The 24,451-nt window shown below is 44.8% G+C and overlaps 1 protein-coding gene across 2 annotated transcripts in view; it reads left to right on the plus strand.

Annotated features, from left to right (window-relative positions):
* The first annotated feature begins 14,047 nt into the window (after positions 1-14,047).
* The window catches only part of GALM (galactose mutarotase), an 82,484-nt gene continuing 72,080 nt past the window's right edge, over positions 14,048-24,451 (plus strand). For both annotated transcript variants that reach the window (XM_021924765.2, XM_003908530.4), the window contains exon 1: positions 14,048-14,715. In XM_021924765.2, the coding sequence (XP_021780457.2) occupies positions 14,526-14,715 (190 nt within the window). In that variant the 5' untranslated portion in view covers positions 14,048-14,525. The remainder of the gene's footprint in view (positions 14,716-24,451) is intronic.

Raw genomic sequence — 24,451 nt, forward strand, 5'->3', positions numbered from 1 at the left:
TCCCACCTTGGCCTCCCAAAGTACTGGGTTTACAAGCATAAGCCACCATGCCTGGCCTACAAAATTTTTTTAAAGAATTAGCTGAGGCGGGGCGTGGTGGCTCATGCCTGTAATCCCAGCACTTTGGGAGCCCGAGGTGGGCGGATCATGAGGTCAGGAGATCGAGACCATCTTGGCTAACACGGTGAAACCCCATCTCTACTAAAAATACAAAAAATTAGCCGGGCGTGGTGGTGGGCGCCTGTAGTCCCAGCTACTCGGGAGGCTGAGGCAGGAGAATGGCGTGAACCCAGGAGGCGGAGCTTGCAGTGAGCCGAGATCATGCCATTGCACTCCAGCCTGGGCGACAGAGCAAGACTCCATCTCAAAAAAAAAAAAAAAAAGAATTAGCTGAGTGTGGTGGCACAAATTTGTATCTCAACTACTTGGGAGGTTAAGGTAGAAGGATCGCTTGAGCCCAGGAGGTCAAGGCTACAGTGAGCTATGATGGTGTTACTGCACTCCAGCCTGAGCCACATAGCAAGACACTGTCTCTAATAAATATATAGTCTTGTCCCTTGGAATCTCCTGAGTTATAAGGGTTTTTTTAATATGCTAATGAGATGACTCAAGATGGGGGGGCCCTAGATAGCTTCAGGATGGGGGCTGGTTGCCAGAATAACCAACCAAGAGATTTGAGGATTAGAACTGTCAGGCCAACTTCCCTAGCGGGTTGGGGGAGGAGTGAGTTAAAGACTGAGTTTGATTATCAAAGACAAAGACTTGATTAATCTTGCCTATGTAATGAAACCTCCACAAAAACCCCTAACCAATGGGTTTGGTGAGTTTCTGGGTTGGTAAACATATTGATGTGCTGGAAAGGTGGGGCGCCAAGAGAGGGCACAGAAGCTCTGCGCCACCCCACCCCCATATCTTGCCCTATACATCTTTTTCATTTGGCTTTTCCTGAGTTTTAGCCTTTATAAGAAACCAGTGAGCACATGTAAGGTATTTTTCTGAGTTCTGTGAGTCATCCTAGTGAATTAACAAATCTGAAAGGAGGTCATGGAAATCCTCACATTTGTAGTGGTCTGGGCGGAAGTGTGGGTAGCCTGGGCACCCTATTTGCAGCTGGTATCTGAAGACAGGGGCAGTCTTGTGAGACTAAGCCCTTTAACTTGTGGGGTCTGACGCTAACTCCAGATAGAACATGTCAAAATTGAATTTGGGACACCCAATTGGTGTCGTGGAATTGGTTGGTGTGATTGGGTGTCAGAGCTGGTGTCAGAAAAAAACACTGCACAGGAACCTGTCACATTTGCCCTCTCCTGACTTCATCTGGCGCTTGTACAACCACACATCTTTATAGAATGTGGTTAAGCTCAGAAGAAACTGCCAATTCCACTACAATTCTCTGACCTAGATTCAGTGTTAGCCTTTTGAAGAGACGCAGAAGCGAGGCTTACATTTCTCTGTTCAAGCCTGCCCAAGGCAGGCCTGGATTTGCCTGCGGGCCTCTGATCTTCTTCTGACTACAGTCCACACTGCACCCAGTGGGCTGTTCCAACGGACCACGGAGCATAGGACCTCAGCTCTAGAACAGGGCAGAACACACTTGCTGGCCATCTGATGGACTCACTGCCTGCCCTGACTGTGGAGGGACCCTGTCTTGTAACCCTGGCCACATGGGGTCTGCCAGAGCCATTCTATCTGGCTAGATTTTTGCTCTAGTTCCTCTCGGCTTTTTATCAGTAGTTCAGTTTTTCCTAGGGCCCCAAAGTTGCTGAAATAAACTCGCTCAGCCATTTCCACTTGAATGTGCCCCAGGAGTCCAGGTAAAGGATCTGCTGAAAAGACTTCCCTCTTGCCCCTGAGGTCGCAGCCATGCTGCTGTCCCAGTGTGTGTGGTTAAATGCCATCTCCTCCCCTCCTTGCCTTCCCTTCTCTCTTTCCTTCTGGAGAGGCCACACAGTTTCATCAATCAATGCCACCTGTCTTAGTCCATTTGTGCTGCTGTAACAAAACTACCTGAGACTAGGTAATTTATCAACAACAGAAATTGTTTCTCACAGTTCTGGACGCCGGGAAGTCCAAAATGAAGGTACCGGAGGACTTGGTGCCTGGTTAGGGTCAGGTCTCTCCTTCTAAGGTGGTGCCTTGAAGTCTGTGTCCTCACGTAGTGGGAGGGAAGGAAGGGCAAAAGCGCCTAAACTGGTTTTCTCCAGCCACTTATAAGCCACTAATCCATTCATGAGGGCGGAACCTTCATGACATCATCACTTCCCAAAAGGTCTCACTTCTTAATACTACCACAGTGGGGATTTAGTTTCAACATGAATTTTAGAGGGGATACATTCAAATCACAGCACCACCCGTCTTGGTGTACCTACTGGTATACTTGAAACCATTCAAAAGGGCTTCATTCTCAGTCTTTTTTTTTTTTCCCCCCAAAAAATGTGGCGTTTCTTGACAGGAACTTCCTCTGCTAGGACCCCATTCAGAACAAAGTTAATCTGGTCAATGAGTGTCTCCCTGACCTGCAAGGAAGAATTTGGTAAGCTATGGCACAAAATCAAGGGACATGACTGAGGCTCAAAGAGCTGTAGAACTCCAAGTGGAATTTGCTGGCCAAGCTTCTATGTTGAGCAGAGGCTGAAGTCATCCACAGAGAGGCTTTCTTGGGACTACCGGGAAACACTGCAGAGCTCCCATTAGTTAGTGGAAGATCCTACCAGCTGCAAAGCCATCAGAAGAGGACTAGGTCCCAGATTACCATAGTGAGTGCAGCTGCCATACTACCCCTGGATCACCTATTGAGTGAATCAATCAGCCAGGGCCCTGATCATTACTAAACATCCTTTTTGGATATGCCAAAAAAGCAGAAAGAAATGGCCTGACTGCTCTTTAGTCGGCCATTTCTCAGGGTTACGTTTGTATGAGTAGCCTTGAGGGATGAGGTAACATCTCCCAGAAAAAAAGCAGGCTTGCTTGCCACTCTATAAAAGTGGTAGATTTCAGCTGCAGTGTGAGTCCACTATGTGTACAGTGTTTACCTGGTTCTCTCTGTGTTGTCTTCATGGGTCTTGGGGGACATGGGGAACTAGCCCCAAAATCATGAGTATGCTACTTGTTGTGCAGTGAGTAATAAAATCCTTTGTCTCACCCTGCCTGGCCTGTTTTGCAATTTTTAATATTATATAAATGATATATATGTATCCTTTTGTCACTGCTTTTTTTGCCCCCTCCCCCCCCTTAACATTGTAGTTATGAAATTCATGTCTGAGGATCTGTGGAGTCCTAGCGCAATCATTTTCCTGTTTTCTCATCTTCCACTGCATGGATATACCACAATTTGCTTATCTGCTTTTCAACTGAAGAACCTTGTTTGTCTCAGATGAAGGCATCTTCTGCCAGCATCCATGCAATAGTAATTTATTACCTTGCAAGTAGGATAAAATTCCAGAACCTGACATACCTTCCTCTGACTCCATTCCGGAGATAGGATACTGTAGGATAGCGTGGGGATGCTAGAGATCATTAGGTAAAAAAAGCAGGACTGAAAATAAGGCCAAACTAATAGGAGACAAAACCAATAGGATGAGAAAAACAAGTCTTACTGACAGTTTTAGTCTAGAGTCATCCATGCCTGGAGGCTGTTTTTAGGAGAGAAATCATCTTGTCTCTCTCTTAAACCAAATCCAAAACTGCTATTTTGGATTTCTGTCACATGCAGCCAGTCCTAATCCTAACTAATCAAAGAGTAACTTCTCCAAGTTCTGATTTGGCAAAAAAATCATGATTATATCTTGTTGGATATTTATCATTCAAGCTGACCACATACAATCCATTCAAAAGCAAGATATTATAAGAGTGAGACGTGCACATTAGTTGGGACCTCTTGAACAGGTGGTGTCAGATAGGAATTATGAAGACCACACTGGCCAGGTGCGGTGGCTCATGCCTGTAATCCCAACACACTGGGAGGCCGAGGAAGGAGTATTACTTGAGTCCAGGAGTTCAAGACCAGCCTAGGTAACATGGCGAAACCCTGTCTCTACAAAAAATATAAATATCAGTCAGGTGTGGCGGCACGCGCGTGTACTCCCAGCTACTTGGTGGGTTTATGTGGATCGCTTGAGCTCAGGAAGTTGAGGCTGCAGTGAGCAATGACTGAGCCACTGCACTCCAGCCTAGGTGACAGAGCAAGACACTGTCTCAAAAATAAATAAATAAATAGGAAGAACATACTATGCATGGCTCCTATAGTTAGCAGATATCAAAGGCACTGTTACTGGATCAAGCTGTCAAATTTTTGAAAGCGACTTCTCCACATTTATTTAAGAATTTTTTTTTTTTTTTTTTTTTTTGAGATGGAATCTTGCTCAGTCACCCAGGCTGGAGTGCAGTGGCACAATCTCTGCTCACTGCAACTACCGTCTCCTGGGTTCAAGTCTCAGCATCCTGAGTAGCTGGGATTACAGGCACCCACCATCATGCCCAGCTAATTTTTGTATTTTAGTAGAGACAGGGTTTCACCATGTTGGCCAGGGTGGTCTTGAACTCCTGACCTCAGGTGATCCACCCGCCTCGGCCTCCGAAAGTGCTAGGATTACATTCATACGCCACTGTGCCTGGCCGAGTAAGATAATTTTTTAAAGCTGCTTGAATGTTATTTTCTTCCATTAATTAGATTAATCCATGCTTTTAAATGTAAGATTCCCTATTACAGGGAATGGAGCCCAGATGAAGTTGGAGAGCAAATCCCTAATCTGCCTTGTCCCCAGAGTTCTTTCTAGTATGTCGGCAGCTTGTTTTTTGAGAAATAGCAGGGTAATTGGAAATATTGAGAAAGGTTCCAGTAAGGTTTTATCACTACTACATAAATCAGGAGACCAGGGCAGACACAGATAAAACAAGAATCAGTGTGAGGCTGTGGCAACGCCTGCTACTGAACCTCGGACAAAATGTCAGAAGCTCTTCTGTGAGATACAGGTATTTTGATAAGTCAAAATATTATAAATGCTTGATTTCTCAACCATAATTCCCTGTGTAGTTATTTCTGATTTCCAACTTCTAACATGTTCACAATTCTCTAATGAGATTAGCACCATCACTCTATTTTGGATTCATGTTGTTTTTGCCAGCTCGGCATTCATTCTCACCTTGGGAACAGCATCCAGATTTTCCCTTGGGGAACCACTCATCCCTACTCCCAATCCATATTGTTGAATGAGGCTGATGCTACCTTACCAAGCACCAGGTAATTGGTTCACAAGGGCACATGATTCAAGCCTGCCCAGTGAGATTCAATACTGAGAGTTTTGTGAATATACTGGGAATGAGAAACTTGTTTTATACTTAGATTGCAACTGTAGGATAACCTGGTGATGGTGCTAATTTCACACGTCGACCTCCTGAGTAGCTGGGATTACAGGTGCCCACCACCACACCCAGCTAATTTTTTTTCTTTTTTTTTTTTTGAGACGGAGTTTCACTCTTGTTGCTCAGGCTAGAGTGCAATGGCGAGATCTCTGCTCGCCGCAACCTCTGCCTCCTGGGTGCAAGCGATTCTCCTGCCTCAGCCTCCTGAGTAGCTGGGATTACAGGCATGTGCCACCACACCCAGCTAATTTTTTTGTATTTTTAGTTGAGACAGGGTTTCACCATGTTGGCAAGGCTGGTTGCCAACCCCTGACCTCAAGTTATCCGCCTGCTTCAGTCTCCCAAAGTGCTGGGATTATGAGCGTGAGGCACCCCGCCTGGCCTGTGTTGCAATTTTTAACATTATATAAATGATATATATGCATCCTTTTGTCACTGCTATTTTTGTCCCCCCAACTTAACATTGTAGTTATGAAATTCAGGTCTGAGGATCTGTGGAGTCCTAGTGCAATCATTTTCCTATTTTCTCATCTTCCATTGCATGGATATGCCACAATTTGCTTATCTGCTTTTCACCTGAAGAACCTGAAGTTGTTTCCACATTTTTATTCTTATACATAATATGGCTATAAATATTCTTACATGCATACGCAAAATATCATCCAGAGTATATTACAAGGAATGAGGTGTTGCTGGTTTATGTGCAATTTGACTTAATTAGATATCAACAATTTGTCCTCCAGAGTGGTTTTACCAACTGAGACATCCACCAGCTGTGTATAAGAGATGCTTCACATTCTCTCCAGCATTCAGTCATTCACTCAACACATATTTATTAGTGATCTACTAGTTTGTTCTACTTACTGGTATGCAGTAGTGACAGTTCCCACTCTCCTGTAGCTTCCATTCTCTTGGCACTAGATATCCAATAACAAATAAATGAATGAATATATAATACATCCGGAAGTGATAAGTGCCTTCTTTTTTCACTGCAACCTCTGCCTCCCGGGTTCAAGTGATTCTCCCGAGTAGCTGGGATTACAGGCGCGCACCACTATGCATGACTAATTTTTTTTTTTTTGAGAGGCAGTCTCTGTCACCAGGCTAGAGTGCAGTGATCCCGACTCACTGCAATCTCCGACTCCCCGGTTCAAGTGATTCTCCTGCCTCAGCTACCTGAGTAGCTAGGATTATAGGCATGCGCCACCACGTCCATCTAATTTTTATATTTTTAGTACAGCTGGGGTTTCACCATGTTGGCCAGGATGATCTCGATCTCCTGACCTTGTGATCTGCCTGCCTCGGCCTACCAAAGTGCTGGGATTACAGGCATGAGCCACAGCGCCCGGCCCTAATTTTTGTATTTTCAGTAGAGACAGGGTTTCACCATGTTGGCCAGGCTGGTCTTGAACTCCTGACAAGTGATCCACCTTCTTCCGCCTCCCAAAGTACTGGGATTACAGGCATGAGCCACTGCATCTGGCTGAGTGTCTTGTTTTGAGGCTCTGTGGGTACAAAGGACTAGCCCTTCTTCCTGGAGACTTCTTTATTTACGGTAAGTGAATGCAATGCCCTCATGAGCCCAACATGACCTAATTCAAGAGAACAACTTTTAAAACTTGTAATTACCATAAAATTAGAAGATGAACATTTTACATTGCTATAATGTGTTAAAATATACAGTATTTTGGAATCCATGTTCTCAGATGACCTATATAACACCAGGCAGTATATGAGGAAGTGGTGAAGTGTTCCCATCTTTGCAGTCACGCTGCCCAGAATTAAATCTTGGTTTCCTGACTTACCAACCTGGTGACCTTGAACTCTGTGAACTTAACCTGTCTAAGTCTCAGTTTCTGTACCAGATAATAGTGCCTGACTCATAAGGGTGCTTATCACAGTGCACACTAAGTTTTTAGCATGGTGTCCAGTACATTTTACTACCAGTCAATTAATAATAATTGAATAGGCCAACCATGTGACATTATTCCTCTTTTACAGATGAGGAAACTGAGGTTTTCAGTGGCTGCACAAATTGTCCAGCCAGGAAATACTGGTGCCTGTTTAACCCAGGTCTTCTGATACCAGAGCCAATTTTCTACTACAACATTGCTTGTATATATAAATGTATCAGGATTCATCCAATAATTATTTATTGAACATCTACTATATGATAGTTACTTGGTGCTTGGTGCTAGGAAATTCTAAAATAATCCTAACAGGGCTAGTCATCTTTGAGCAACCCTGAAAGCACACATATCCTGAGGCAGGTCCCGGCATTCTGTTTCATCCAGCATTGGCTAGTCATGAAGTGTGAAGATTTTATTGACACTTTTTGTTGTTGTTGTTGTTTTTAGATGGAGTCTCGCTCTGTTGCCCAGGCTAGAGTGCAGTGGCGCGATCTCGGCTCACTGCAGGCTCCACCTCCCGTGTCCACGCCATTCTCCTGCCTCAGCCTCCCGTGTAGCTGGGGCTACAGGTGCCTGCCACCATGCCTGGCTAATTTTTTGTATTTTTAGTAGAGACAGGGTTTCACCATGTTAGCCAGGATGGTCTCGATCTCCTGACCTCGTAATCTGCCCGCCTTGGCTTCCCAAAATGTTGGGATTACAGGTGTGAGCCACCGTGCCTGGCCTTATTGACACTTTTATAGGGGATGGAGATGAGGATTGTATCACATTTGACTGAAAGCTCCTTGAGGGCAAAGACCAACTTTTACTTATCAGTGTATAACCACTACTTAGCACAGTGTCTAGCACATACTCATTGAGTATTTGATGAATGAGCAACATGCCATGCAGTCAAATTTAATCCATTTTCTTAAATAACTTCTCACATGCAACACACCATGCAGTCAAATTTAAAGCATCTTCCTAAATAACTTCTCACATGCCCCCCATAATGCCTTCCCCAGCGGCTGCTCCAAAATCTTTGATGAAATTGAGTTGAATTAAACTGTGAAGGCTTGGTGCAGTGGCTCACGGCTGTAATCCTAGCACTTTGGGAGGCCAAGGCAGGCAGATCACTTGAGATCAGGAATTTGAGACCAGCCTGGCCAACATGGCAAAACCCGTCTCTACTAAAGATACAAAAATTAGCCAGGCATGGTGGTGCACACCTGTAGTCCCAGCTACACGGGAGACTGAGGCAGGAGAATAGCTTGAACCCGGGAGGCAGAGGTTACAGTGAGCCCAGATTATGCCACTGCACTTCAGCCTGGGTGACAGAGAAAGACTCTGTCTCAAACAATAAAAAATAAAAATTAAAAATTAAAAAATTAAACTGTGAATAATTCTACCTTTTTTAAACTTGATAAGATTCTCTCAGAGATTCCTGGCTTCCAGTGCAGGTAGTTTTTTTATTTGTTTTTTGTTTTTGTTTTTTTTTGAGACAGGGTCTCACTCTGTTGCCCAGACTGGAGTCCAGTGGTGCAATCTTGGCTCACCACAACCTCCGCCTCCCAGGCTCAAGCGACTCTCCTGCCTCAGCCTCCTGAGTAGCTGGGATTACAGACATGTGCCACCATGCCCGGCTCATTTTTGAATTTTTAGTAGATACAGGGTTTCACCATGTTGGCCAGGCTGGTCTCGAACTCCTGACCTCAAATCATTCACCCGCCTCAGCCTCCCAAAGTGCTGGGATTATAGGCATGAGCCACCACGCCAGGCATGTACAGGTAGTTTTTATCTGAAATCAAGTAGAGTGAGTTTGGTTTGCAAAAATACATAAGTTGGGCTGGGTGTGGTGGCTTGTGCCTGTAATCTCAGCATTTTGGGAGGCTAAGGCAGGAGGAAGGCTTGAGGTCAGGAGTTTGTAACTAGCCTGGGCAACAGAGCAAGAACCTATCTCTAAAAAAAAGTTAAAAATTAGCCAGATGTGGTGGCACATACCCATGGTCCCAAGTACTTGGGAGACTGAGGCAGGAGGATTACTTAAGCCCAGGAGGTTGAGGATGCAGTGAGCCATGTTTGTGCCACTGCATGCCAGCCTGGGTTACAGAGCAAGACCCTGTCTCAAAAAATAAATTAATTAAAATAAATTAAAAAGGGGGCCAGGTGCAGGGGCTCATGTTTGTAATCCCAGCACTTTGGGAGGCCAAGGCAGGCAGATCACAAGGTCAGGAGTTCGAGACCAACCTGACCAACAGGGTGAAATCTGTCTCTACTAAAAATACAAAAAATCAGCCAGGCATGGTGGCTTGCGCCTGTAATCCCAGTTACTCAGGAGGCTGAGGCAGGAGAATTGCTTGAACCCAGGAGGTAGAGGTTGCGGTGAGTGGAGATCGCAGCATTGCACTCCAGTCTAGGCAACAGAGCAAGATTCCGTCTCCAAAAAAATAATTCATTAATTAAAAATATGTAAGTCTGGCCAGGCATGGTGGCTCACGCCTGTAATCCCAGCACTTTGGGAGGCCAAAGTGGGTGGATCACCTGAGGTCAGGAGCTCGAGACCAGCCTGGCCAACATGGTAAAACCCCATCTCTATTAAAAATATAAAAATCAGCTGGGCCTGGTGGCACGTGCTTGTAGTCGCAGCTACTTGAGTGGCTGAGGCAGGAGAATCACTTGAACCTGGCAGGTGGAGGTTGCAGTGAACCAAGATCACACCACTGCACTCCAGCCAGGGCAACAGAGTGAGACTCTGTCTCAAAAAAATATATATCTATATGTATGTAAGTCAAAATATTAAGTCAGAGAGCCAATAGTTGAGTAAGCAACAACAAAAATGTACTCATGGAAAGATAAGGAATCATCTAAGATAGTAGCTACTGAGTGCCCTTTAAGGGAGAACTGATGATAAACAATGTTGGAGTTCAGAGAAATGACAAAGAGAACAGGAGTGTGGTAATGGACCAATGTGACTGGAGAGAATCTTTTTTCCAGGTCTTTTTATAGACAAACTGTGACTCAGTTTGGTTATTATAACTCAGGGAATTTTCTCTGTGTAGCAGCTTGTCAATAGCTTAGAACTTCATATTGTTTTTATTTTTATTTTATTTTTTGAGACAGGGTCTTGCTCTGTCACCTCAGCTGGAGTGCAGTGGTGTGATCACAGTTCACCACAGCTTCAACCTCCAAGGCTCAAGCAGTTCTCCAGCCTCAGCCTTCCAAGTAGTTGGGACCAGAGGAACCTACTACCACACCCAGCTAATTTTTTTTTGAGACAGAGTTTCGCCCTTGGTGCCCAGGCTGGACTGCAGTGGCATGATCTTGGCTCACTGCAACCTCTGCCTTCTGGTTTCACGCTATTCTCCTGCCTCAGCCTCCCGAGTAGCTGGGATTACAGGTGCCTGCCACCATGCCTGGCTAATTTTTGTATTTTTAGTAGACACAGGGTTTTACCATGTTGGTCAGGCTGGTCTCGAACTCCTGACCTCATGATTCGCCCACATCGGCCTCCCAAAGTGCTGGACCTAACAGTCATGAGCCACCGTGCCCAGCCTAACTATTTTTTTTTAACTTTTAGCAGAGATGAGGTCTCGCTATGTTGCCCACTCCTGTGCTCAAGCGATTCTCCTGCCTTGGCCTCCCAAAGTACTGGGATTACAGATGTAAGGCCACTGTGCCCGGCCCAGAATGTTTTTACGAAAGCAGGGTCTGACCCACACCCTGCCATTTCTATGTTGAATGAGGAGGTGGTGGCAGCGTCCAAGGGTTCAGATTTCCTCATGCCTGGCTCCCCAGGCACTCAGTTTTGGGGACTGACCTCTATCTGATAAGAGACAGACCTTGGCTGGACACAATGGCTCAAGCCTGTAATCCCAACACTTTGGGAGGCTGAGGCAGGTGGATCACCTGAGATCAGGAGTTTGAGACCAGCCTGACCAATATAGTGAAACCCCATCTCTACTAAAAATACAAAAATTAGCAGGGCATGGTGGTGGGCACCTGTAGTCCCAGCTACTTGGGAGGCTGAGACAGGAGAATTGCTTGAACCCAGGAGGTGGAGGTTGCAGTGGGAGCTGAGATCATGCCACTGCACTCCAGCCTGGGCAACAGTGAGACTCCCTCTCAAAAAACAAACAAACAAACAAAACAACACAGAAAAAACCCAGAACTTATTCTTCACCAGGCCACCCTGACACCTCCCTTTCTAGTTAGAGGAAATACTATCTACTTTAAGTAAGTCTCCTTTTACATAAATGCCATAATCCCTTCTCCCTTTACCTTATAATCTCATCCTCAGGCCCTTACCCCCAAAATAAAAATAAATACCTCCTGAAATTTGACAGTGCTTCATTTTCCAGATTACTACCTTACCTCTGACTTCCGTGCAGATGGAGAATTTCCCCTAGATTTAGGCTTTTTTTTTTTTTTAAGTGCACAGATATTCCTTTAGAGTTTCACTGTGGGATGAAAATGGGATATTAGGGTGAGGAAAAATCAAGGTTTGTGCCTGACAGTTGATTCAAGCACAAGGTAATCCTATTTGCGACAATATATGTTAGTTAAACCCTTCAAAGGAAAATGAAATCGAGAAAGGTACTCCTTACAATTTTTTTTTTTTTGGAAATGGAGCCTCTCTCTATCACCCAGGCTGGCGTGCAGTGGCACAATGTCAGCTCACTGCAACCTCCGCCTCCCGGGTTCAGGCAACTCTCCTGTCTCAGCCTCTCGAGTAGCTGAGACTACAGGCACCTGCCACCACACCTGGCTAGTTTTTGTATTTTTAGTAGAGACAGGGTTTCACCATATTGGTCAAGCTGGTCTCAAACTCCTGACCTCAGGTGATCCACCCACCTCTGCCTCCCAAAGTGCTAGAATTACAGGTGTGAGCCACCGCGCCCAGGCCTCTTTACATTTTAGGGAGACATCATGGTACGTTCATTTTCTACCAAATGGAGTAACAAGACCTTTCCTAGAGACATTTAGCATTGGGCACGCAAATGCATTTCTTTCTTTCTGTAACAGCATGTGCTTGGCAGAACACTGAGAACTGGAGGTTGAGAAAAAAGAAAAAAGTGGTCTTCCTGCTCAGAGAAGAGATTCTAAGACATCCTTGCTAACACAGCATTGCCAAAGGGCTTATGTGTGAATCAACCACAAAGTTAAGTGGCTGATGAAACTCAGAGTTTATGAGAACTTCTGATGAAGCAGCACATAGGAGTGCCTGTTGGTTATTGTATGAGTGTGATGCAGTCTATAATTTGACTTGTTTGGGTCTTTTTATTATTATATGTTGAGCTCCACTGAAGCCTGTTGCAAGTCTTTTTTATTTTTCGATTGCTATCAAAATTCTTCCGCTTCATGATGGAGAATTGAGGCTCTATGGCAAGAATGCTAAATATTCCTTAAATTACAGACAGAAGAGGCTGAGAGATAGTTATTATGTTTCATTAGCATCTGATTCCAGGCACATAATCCCAATTCTCCTAATTTCCTAATCAAAGATGCATTTCATTTCTGCACTCACCACAGTCTAGTTGGATACCCTCTGAAGTACCCAGGAGCCAAGCCAAGAGCAGTATCAAGAAAAGATAGATGATTATGCAGATGGCTTGAGTAAAATTTGTCTTTAGGCTCCCAGTACCCTCCCACTTCCTAGGCTCAGTACTCCTCTAGAGTTGCCAGACTTAGCAAGGAAATACATAGGTGCCTGTATGTTATCTCATTAAGGCCCTTAATAGCTTTATTTTAATTCTTCTGCCATCAGAGCCTACTTTTTTGGGGAAAAAAAATTTCAGATTAGTCATCAAGCCTTAAAGCAATATTTCTCTAAATATGGTCCTAGATAATCTGCAGAAGAATAACTTGGGGAATATGAAAAACGCAGATTCCTGAGTTTCACCCTAGACTTTCAGAATTAGAAATTCCAGAGGTGGGCCTGGGAATATGCATTTTAAATGTCCTCAGCTAATTCTGAGACACGATCAAGCAAGACAATTATTTAATGACCTTAGTGTCTTTCCTCTCCAATTGTACATACCTGAAGACTCCATCCTACTTGCAGAAAAGGAGATAACAAAGGTTCAGTACCTGGCATTTACAAGGACCTCAATAAATACTTGTTCCCTGAATCCCTTCTTAAAGGAACTGTGGAATTCAGGAGCCAGAAAACACCCGAGGTCCCTTCCCAGTCCCCTGAAGTAAAGAGAGTCTGAGGCTGTCTCTAATCACCTCCGCACACGGAGGGGAAGGCCTAATTCATCTACCTGACCCTGTCTGGGCCAAGCTCCTCGAGGCTGGCACAGCTTTGACAGTCAGGAAAGCCTTCTGGGTAGTGGCTCCAACAGAACGAAGTCCAGGACTTCATCTGTGGGACAAAAAGAATGGATCTTCAGTAAGTCTGTGTGCAGAGAAGACCAAAATGATTTACCTCATTTCTAAACTATGAGTGTACTTTTTTTTTTTTTAAGACGGAGTCTCGCTCTGTTGCCCAGGCTGGAGTGCAGTGGCGCAATCTCGGCTCACTGCAAGCTCTGCCTCCCAGGTTCATGCCATTCTCCTGCCTCAGCCTCCTGAGTAGCTGGGACTACAGGCATGTGCCACCACACCCGGCTTTTTTTTTTTTTTTTTTTTGTATTTTTAGTAGAGACGGGATTTCACCGTGTTAGTCAGGATGGTCTCGATTCTCCTGACATCATGATCCCCCTGCCTTGGCCTCCCAAAGTGCTGGGATTACAGGCGTGAGCCACCGCGCCCGGCCAACTACTACTGTACTTCTTGCCCCTTGTATCAGAGTTAAAATAGAATTTTCTTCCAAGATCGGTCTCACTGGAAGTCTGCTATCTATATTTTCCCGCTTTTCGTCTGATAGCCACCGACATTAATGACCAGCTCATTACATGTTGAGGTGTGGGGAGATGGAGGTAGAACACTGTCAACCCAGGATTCGAGTTTAGAAAGACTACAGGCCCCAAAATGCAATTTCACCTCCCAAAAACTACAATTCCCAACATGCAATGCAACCAGGGCACGCCAAGGAAAAGAACTGCAAGCGTGGCTGCAAAGTTTGCCCCTCTTGTTACCCTCAGGCAAAGGAATGATTTAGAAAGGCCCCAGGGGCTATTTTTTGCAGGAACGGTCACTCCCTAAATCCAGGCAAGGAAAGGGAGGAGTCTGAGCCGAGTCACGCCCCTGCCCCTGTAAACTTGTGTCGCCTCTAGCTTAGCGAGCACTGGAGTTTGAAGAGCGGGCAGTAGTTGCACACGCCGAACTTTCCCTATGGCTTCGGTGACCAGAGCCGCGTTTGGAGAGCTGCCCTCGGGAGGAGGGACAGTGGAAAAGTTCCAGCTGCAGTCAGACCTCCTGAGAGTGGACATCATCTCCTGGGGCTGCACGATCACAGCCCTAGAGGTCAAAGACAGGCAGGGGAGAGCCTCAGACGTGGTGCTTGGCTTCGCGGAGTTGGAAGGTGGGTTGAACTCGGCAGAGGGCTGCGAGCAGGCCCCAGACCCACGCTACACACCTCCCGGATCTATCGGGCCACTTGCAATGAGAGGGACCAAGGGGGAAAGTCGCCTAGCTTGGGACCGTCTGACTTGCAAGTGCGTGCATCAGGCTAACAGAGGGCTGTGTGGCCATCCGGCGTTTGGGAAAAACTGTAATAAATAAGCTATGGGAGTTGGCCTCTGGTTATCCGTTCAGGCTTTGCCCCAATTAACGTAAAAGGTCAGCTGATGGTAAGATACACTTCAGCGATCCTGGAGCGATCTTTGAACTGCCTGATCTTTGAACTGCCTGATCCCTTGAGGGCTGGAGAGGAAAGAGCAGGCAAGAGGGGGTGTGGCTCCCAGTGCTTCCCTTCTGAAGAAGGAAATTCAAATACTTGCCTCTTCTACTTCCTTCTTCCTTGATCAGATTCTCTTTGAGGCCTGGTTGTCTCAGAAATGCTCCAGTAAGCTCAGTGGTTGCCTAGTACACCAGCTACCCAATAACCATTTAGGGAACAAAATAGACAAGACCAACTCAGTGTCTAGAGATCAGGTCTCCTACCAATTAGGATTGACTTTTATCCCAGAATCCATGGGCAATTAGGATCAGGCATTAATTCATACATTTGAAAACTCTATTAATCCATTGACCCTCATTCAACAGGACAGACAAGGTCCCCACTCTTGTGGTTTGGCTGGGGAGATAGACTTTGACTCAATAATTGCATAAAGAAAGAATGACAATTGCAGCTTTAACTCAGTAATTGCATAAAGAATGACAATTGCAGCTTGATTGCAGCAAAGGAAAATGTACATCATGCTCTCTTAGCACCGTGGTGTAACTAGACAGAAAATGAGGTGTGAAATAAAGCTGGCAAAGAGAAACTGAGAGTTAATACTCTCTGCTTAGTGGTTGGGGCATAGACAAATTCTGCTGGAGAGGAGGTTTGAGGTTTTCCTTTTGGTGTGTCATTCTGTCTGGTTCTTCAGATATGTAACATGGCTCATGGTTACATGTTGGCCAGACAAGCCTGGCCAACATGGTGAAACCCTGTCTCTACTAAAAATACAAAAAAATTAGCTGAGCATGGTGGCACGTGCCTGTAATCCCAGCTAGTCAGGAGGCTGAGGCAGGAGAATCACTTGAACCCGGTAGGCGGAGGTTGCAGTGAGCCAAGATTGTGCCACTGCACTCCAGCGTGGGTGACAGAGTGAAACTCTTATCTTAAAAAACAGAGAGCAAATTTCAGATTCCTAAGGTAAAAAAACAAAACCCAGCTTTCTGTTGAACACCACTATGCCCGGCTAATGTTTTTGTAATTTTAGTAGAGATGGGGTTTTGCCATGTTGGCCAGGCTGCTGGCAGGCACCTGTAATCCCAGCTACTTGGGAGGCTGAGGCAGGAGAATCGCTTCCGGGAGACGGAAGTTGCAGTGAACCGAGACTGCGCCACTGCACTCCAGCCTGGGCGACAGAGTGAGACTCCATCTCAAAAAGATAAAAATATACTCTAACCTTTCCCTCTGCCTTTCTGTGTAACAGCTGACCATAAAGAAAGTAAGACCCTCATTTCAGAGGAGTCCTGCCCCATACCTGGGAGGAAGGAATGCTGCATGGGGAGGCCAAGAAAAATCTGAACACAGGCCTTGCCAAGTTTCCGCACTCCCTCTATTAGCAACAGATCCTACCTTTTTTGTCCAATCATATTTCTACATGGCTGTCCATGCTTCACTGGACCTAAGCATAAAAATGGATTGTTTTCCCTGTATCTGTGGGTCTTCATTCTGAAAGCTCCTTTGTCACATAAAACTATAATCAAATACATTTGTTTGGCTTTTTTATTTATTTTTTAGAGGGGGGAATCTCACTCTGTCACCCAGGCTGGAGTGCAGTAGTGCAATTATAGCTCACTTGCAGCCTTGAACTACTGGCCTCAAGCAATCCTCCCACTTCAGCCTCCCAAAGTGCTGGGATTACAGACATGAGCCACTGTGCCCAGCTGTTTTGCTTTTCTCTTGTTAACCAGTGTTTGTTGTAGAGGTGTGGGCTGTGACTCTTGCAGGGGAGATATACAGCACTCTGTTACTATTTTGATGGTGTGATACTATATTTCGAGTGCATTAAAACCTATGTTAACAATAAACTGGTAACAGTAGTTGTTAAGAAAGGATCCTGGGTACCCAGGGTGCAGGGGGTGGGAAGGAGACTTAATTTTCACTGTATATTCTTTTAAAATGTCAGAGTATATAAACATATATAAACAAACAGAGGTAAATAATTAAAAGTAATAAGACTTGACAGAGGCCGGCATGGTGGCTCATGCCTGTAATCCTGGGAGTCCAAAGTGGGAGGATCGCTTGAGGCCAGGAATTTGAGACCAGCCTGAGCAACACAGTGAGACCCTGTCTCTAAAATAAATAAAAATAAATAAATATAAATTTAAAAATTTTTTTTAAAGATTTGACAGAATAAGGGGCTATCTTGACATTACCATATCTCAAAAATGGTTTTGAGCCATGCGGAAGATCTGAGCGTGAATAATTCCATGAGACGTGGTCCTTTTGTAACTGCAGAGTTAGAGATGAACAATCTCCAGTTTCCCAGACAGGTTATATAAACTGTTTGGATGACAGCCATAACCAGAGGTCAGAATGGTTCAGTTTCTCCCTGGGAAAATGAGATTTTTTTTTCTTTCATGGAATTCTAAAGAAGAAAATTATATAAATTTTTAGTTATAGTAAGGGAGGAAACCACCCCTCATATTGTCTTATGCCCAGTTTCTACCTCCAAAGAAAGAAGTAGTGAAAACTAAAAGGCAGAAATGAAATCCACAAGCAGCCAGCCTGGCATTGCGCCCTGGACCTGGTAGTTAAAGATCGACCCCTGACCTAACCGGTTATGTTATCTATAGATTCCAGACATTGTATGGAAAAGTACGGTGAAAATCCCTGTCCTGTTGTGTTCCGTTCTGATTACCAGTGCATGGAGCCCCCAGTCAGGTACCCCCAGCTTGCTCAATTGATCACGACCCTCTCATGTAGACCCCCTTAGAGTTGTAAGCCCTTAAAAGGGACAGGAATTGCTCATTCGGGGAGCTCAGCTTTTGAGACGCAAGTCTGCTGAATAAAGCTCCTTCCTTCTTTAACTTGGTGTCTGAGGAATTTTGTCCTGCTACAACAGCCTAGAAAAATCAGTAATGCCTCCTATGAGTTTTTCTACCTTTTTTTGTGTTGAAAAATGTTTTTTGCCGGGCACAGTGCCTCACGCCTGTAATCCCAGCACTTTGGGTGGGCAGATCACAAGATCAAGAGATGGAGACCATCCTGGCCAACGTGGTGAAACCCGTCTGTACTAAAAATATAAAAATTAGCTGGGCATGGTAGCGAATGCCTGTAATCCCAACTATTCGGGAGGCTGAGGCAGGAGAATCGCTTAAACCTGGGAAGCGGAGTTTGCAGTGAGCCGAGATTGTGCCGCTGCACTTTAGCCTGGTGACAGAGCAAGACTTCGTCTCAAAAGAAAAAAAAAAAGAAAAGAAAAAAACTTTTTTTTAAGTGCAGTGGCGGGATCTCGGCTCACTGCAGCCTCCACCTCCTGGGTTCAAGCGATTGTCATGCATTAGCCTCCCAAGTAGCTGGAATTACAGGTGGGCACCACTACACCTGGCTAATTTTTGTATTTTTAGTAGAGACGGGGTTTCACCATAGTGGTCAGGGCTGGTCTCAAAATCCTGACCTCTAGTGATCCGTCCACCTTAGTCTCCTAAAGTGCTGGGATTACAGGCGTGAACCACTACGCCCAGCCTAAAAGTGTTTTTCATTGGCATGTCCCACCTACAGTCATTATGATTTCTTTCAAAGCCTGTGCTGAGAATATTTGCTTATAAGCCGCAGGTATAAACAACCTACGCATACAATCATCGAAACGCCTTCCTTTTCATGTTTCCCCCAGTTACCACCAAAGATCTGGCTATTAACTGCCATGAGAGGCATTAAGGAAAAAATAGAAAAAGTAAATTTAGTGCCTTTAGAAAACCTGGGTTCAGAAGAGGGGATCAGGGAAATAAAGGATCAAGTTAGAGGCTGTAGTTTAATGTCACACACGACCAGGAGTACCCTGGTGGGAGCATTGAGAATTCCTGGTTTAAAGTTATGCTTCCTTCCTTAAAGCCGTGTGACCCCGGGCAATTTATTTAAATGCTCCAGACCTATTTCCTCACGTGAAACAAATGGATTGTGATGATTTAATGAGCTATGGGCTGTGATATGTGTCTCACCATATCTGACCACATATTTGATATGTCTCTGACCAGAGTGAGCAATTAATAATTGTTATCCCCTTTCTTTCCTTTGCCCCCAAATACCATCTATCACTCTACTAGAACTTTTTATTTCACTTAATTAACACTGCAAAAAATGGCATGGAGATTCATCTAGGACAGCAAGAAGCCACTAAAAAGTATATAAATTATCTGAGATTACTAAAGTGCTTATTAATTAAAGTTAATTGTTTTCTTCATATAACCAAAGGATAAGTCATTCTGTGAATGGAGGTTTTGATTGAGAGTGGTGAGTAATTTTATTTCAGACTTTAGTGCATGCTGGCTAATTTTGGTCTGTCCGAGGTGGGTGTCATAGTTGTGGTCCTTGGGATGTTAGAGGAATGGAAAGGGCCATATCCCATGATTAAGCGTTTATTAATTTATTCTCACCAGTGCCTTGCCCAGGAAAAGGGGCGAGCATTTCCTCTACTCTAAGCTCAGCAATTGTCTTGGTTAAATCAACATTCATGGCTTGACCCAGGAACTTGGAACATTTTCATGGAAAACAGTATTTTCTGCATTTCAAAACAGATTTTTAGCCATGCCTTATTCGGGATTTGGGGATTGTCACTTTTTGTAATTCTGATTTGATGTGAAAGCTTAGTAACTGTATTAGTCAATTTTCACACTGCTCTAAAAGAACTGCCTGAGACTGGGTAATTTATAAAGAAAATAGGTTTAATTGACTCACAGTTCCTCATGGATAAGGAGACCTCAGGAAACTTACAATCATGGCAGAAGGCGAGGAGGAAGCTAGACAGATCTTCCGTGGCAGTGGGAGAGAGACGGAAAGCAGGGGAAATTGCCATTTTTAAACCATCAGATCTCGTGAGAACTCACTGACTATCACGAGAACAGCATGGGGGAACCGCCCCCATGATCCAATTACCTCCGCCAGGTGGGATTACAATTTGAGATGAGATTTGGGTGGGGGCACAAAGCCAAACCATATGAGTAACATTTGAAGGTAATATAAAATTTGTTCTAAAGGGTTTTTCAGAGACAGGATTTCTGCTGTGCTTAGAGTCTAATTCTTAAAAACTATTCCTCCAGGGGCAGAGTGGCTCTCACCTGTAATCCCAGCACTTTTAGAGGCCTCGGTGGGAGGATCACTTGAGCTCAGGAGTTCAAGACCAGCCTGGGCAACACGGGAACACTCTATCTCTAGAAAAAAATACAAAAAGTATATAGGTGTGGTGGTGCATGCCTGTAGTCCCAGCTATTTGGGAGGCTGAGGTGGGAGGATCACCTGAGCCCGGAGGTCAAGGCTGCAATGAGCCGTGATGGCACCACTGCACTCCAGCCTAGGTGACAGAGAAAGACCCTGTCTCAAAAAAACAAAAACAAAAAAACCCTGATAATTATGGGGGAAATAACAAACAACAAAAAAACCCCAACTATTCCTCCAAACCAAGGAACTGGCCTGGCGAGTGCTGCTTATTTCTTTCACACGCATCCCTGTGAAGAGACCACCAAACAGGCTTTGTGTGAGCAGTAAAGCTTTTTAATCACCTGGGTGCAGGCAGCCTGAGTCCGAAAAGGGAGTCAGCGAAGGGAGATGGGGTGAGACCGTTTTATAGGATTTGGGTAGGTAAAGGAAAATTACAGGCAAAGGGGGTTGTCCTCTAGTGGGCAGGGGTGGGGGTCACAAGGTGCTCAGTGGGGGAGCTTTTTGAGCCAGGAGAAGGAATTTCACAAGGTACTGTCATCAGTTAAGGCAAGGGACTGGGCCATTTTCACTTCTTTTGTGGTGGAATATCATCAGGTAAGTCAGGAACAGGCCATTTAAATTTCACTTCTTTTGTGATTCTTCAGTTACTTCAGGCCATCTAGATGTATATGTGCAGGTCACAGGGGATATGATGGCTTAAGTTGGGCTCAGAGGCCTGACAATCTCCAAGACGTGATTGTTTTCAGGTAGTGGTCACTTGTAAGGGGATTCTTGCAAGCCCGAGTGGTAGGATGGGAGCCCTGCGGTTGTCTTTGTGGTTGTCTCCAACACCCAGTATGCCTCCGGCAGAGAGCGGGAGCTCAGTGTTCACTTGTTGAATGAATCAAAGTAGGACTCAAAAATCTCTACAGTCAAACATCTTGTTTTTTAGAAAAAAATTCTGCTTTTCTATAATTTTTGAGTTTCTGAAAAGCAGATGAAACAAAACCAAGGAAAGATTGTTTGGCTCTTTGGGACTCCTTTTGGTTAACCAGTGTATGGGATTTTAAAGCTATTTTCAGAAAGAGAAGAAGGTGGGGAGAGGTGGGAACAGGAGAGAGAGATCAGCCTGGCCTATGCCTAAGGATGGAGGTAAGGTCAACAGAAAGCCTGTGCTTTCCACATAATTTGATACTGAAGAACACGAACTCATGAACTAGACTGTCTGGGTTCAAGTCTTTGTTCTGCCACTACTTAGCTGTGTGTTTTGGGGCAAGTTATTTAACTTTTCTGTCCTCAGTTTCCACATCTGTAAATTGGGATAGTAATAGTATCTACGTCATAGAAACGTTCTGAGTATGAAATGAGGTAAATATAGAGCACTTAGAAAGTGGCTGGGACACACTTCGGGAGGCCGAGGCAGATGGATCACCTGAAGTCAGGAGTTTGAGACCAGCCTGGCCAACATGGTGAAACCCCATCTCTACTAAAAATACAAAAAAAGGCTGGGCGCGGTGGCTCACGCCTGTAATCCTTGCACTTTGGGAGGCCAAGGCGGGCGGATCAGGAGGTCAGGAGATCGAGACCATCCTATCTAACACGGTGAAACCCTGTCTCTACTAAAAATACAAAAAATTAGCCAGGCATGGTGACGGGTGCCTGTAGTCCCAGCTACTCAGGAGGCTGAAGTGGGAGAATGGCATGAACCCGGGAGGCGGAGCTTGCAGTGAGCCAAGATCCCGCCACTGCACTCCAGCCTAGGCTATAAGAGCTAAACTGCGTCTCAAAAAAAAAAAAAAAAAAAGCACTCAGTAAGCGTTAGCTCTATTATGATAGTCCATGGCAACACTCTGATGCACCTGCAGATTAGCAAAGAAGCAAACCAAGAAAGGCCTGGAGGAGAAGGATTAATGTTTAATCTGTACCCAGCCAGTTGGGTAATGGAAACCTGTGACCTGTAACTGGCCGAATGAGCTCAGGATCTGTATCCTGAGAGCCTCTCCATCCCGTGGAAAAATAGTTCATAAGTTTGAATTGCATTCTCCGCTGATCTGAAGTAGACATGACAGATACAGAGTACCATGGGAAAAGACAATGGAATTCAGAGGACGTCTGAGTGAAAACTAGAGTGGAAAGTAATCTTGGTGATAATACAGAAAACAATCTCCAAACCTTAATCTTTTCTATTGTAAACTAAGCACAGGCCAGGCGTGGTGGCTCAAGCCTGTAATCCCAGCACTTTGGGAGGCCAAGGCGGGCGGATCACGAGGTCAGGAGATCGAGACCATCCTGGCTAACATGATGAAACCCTGTCTCTACTAAAGTATACAAAAAACTAGCCGGGCGTGGTGGCGGGCGCCTGTAGTCCCAGTTGCTCGGGAGGCTGAGGCAGGAGAATGGCGTGAACCCGGGAGGCGGAGCTTGTAGTGAGCTGAGATCGCGCCACTGCACTCCAGCCTGGGCGACAGAGCAAGACTCCGTCTCAAACAAAACAAAACAAAACAAAAACTAAGCACAGAGGAACTTAAAGAGAAGAAAAGTACCGTAATATGCCCACACACAAAGCTGTGTGAAGACGCTGCTTTGCTTTTTATAGCCCCTCCCCTAAAAAGGCCCCAAACAGTTTGTGCTCATTATGTAACCATCAAAAGGAATATGGGGCCAGGTGGGGTGGCTTATGCCAGTAATTTCAACACTTTGGGAGGCCAAGGCAGGAGGACCACTTGAGCCCAAGAGTTTGAGACCAGACTAGGCAACATAGGGAAACTCTGTCTCTATAAAATAAAAAGTAAAAAAATTAGCCAGGCATGGTGGTATATACCTGTGGTTCCAGCTACTCCAGAGGCTGAGGTGGGAGGATCATTTGAGCCCAGGAGGTCGAGGCTGCAGAGAGCTGTGATGGCTCCACAGCACTCCAGCCTGGGCAACAGTGAGATCCTATCTAAAAAAATAACAAGGAATATGGGCCGGGTTGGGTAGCTCACGCCTGTAATCCTAGCACTTTGAGAGGCCGAGGCGGGTGGATTGCCTGAGCTCAGGAGTTCGAGACCAGCTGGGCAACATAGTGAAACCCTGTCTTTACTAAAATACAAAAAAAAAAAAAAAAAAAAAATTATCTGGGCGTAGTGGCTGTGCCTATAATCCCAGCTACTTGGGAGGTTCAGGCAGGAGAATTGCTAGAACCCAGGAGGCGGAGGTTGCAATGAGCCAAGATTGCACCACTGCACTCCAGCCCGGGCGACAGAGCAAGACTCTGTCTCTAAAGAAAAATGAAAAGGAATATGGTAGATATGTCATGACATGGAGCAATCTGAAGATATTTGATAAATGAAAAGTTGCAGAACAATATATGATTATGATTATAGTGTGATATTCTACATAGTATGATTCTCTTTATATAGAATATGTGTGTTTGTGTATTTGTGTATTTACTTATATGTAGTTAATTCAAATTTTAAAATAAAGTGTGTGTGCCAGACTGTTAATAGTGGTTACCATTGGAAAGGAGGGGAGTGGAGAGGTGAAGGAAGGCTTTTGTGTTTTATTCTTTGTTTAGGTTGCTAGATTTCACAAATAAAAGTACAGGATGCCTGGTTAAATGTGAATTTCAGATAAATAGCTTATACTTTTTTTTTTTTTGAAACAGTGTCTCACTTTGTCACCAGGCTGGAGTGCAATGGCTCGATCTCAGCTCACTGCTGGAGTGCAATGGCTCGATCTTGGCTCACTGCAACCTCTGCCTCCTGGGTTGAAGTAATTCTCCTGCCTCAGCCTCCCAAGTAGCTGGGACTACAGGCGCACACCATGACACCCAGTTAATTTTTGTATTTTTGGTAGAGATGGGGTTTCACCATGTTGGCCAGGATGGTCTCGATCTCTTGACCTCATGATATGCCTGCCTCGGCCTCCCAAAGTGCTGGGATTACAGGCATGAGCCACCGCGCCCGGCCACAACTTTTAAAGTATAAGTATGTCCTGCGTATTTTAATAACATGAATATACTGATACTAAGCAATTATTTATTGTTTATTTGAAACTCACATTTAACCAGGCATTTTATATTTCCTCTGGCGAGCCTACTCTATATCCTTGTGTATTACCTAACTCTCTTTAAAGGATATTTTAAAGTACTAATTATGTGATTAAAAAAAATGAGAAAGAAGAATAAGATCGTTTCCCCTCGAGACCACAGGAAACTATAACTTTGGCCTAGAGAAAAGGAGATTACAAAGCAGTGTTATACAGT

The sequence above is a fragment of the Papio anubis genome, chromosome 14 (assembly GCF_008728515.1).
Source record: "Papio anubis isolate 15944 chromosome 14, Panubis1.0, whole genome shotgun sequence".
In the NCBI taxonomy this organism is placed as follows: Eukaryota; Metazoa; Chordata; class Mammalia; order Primates; family Cercopithecidae; genus Papio; species Papio anubis.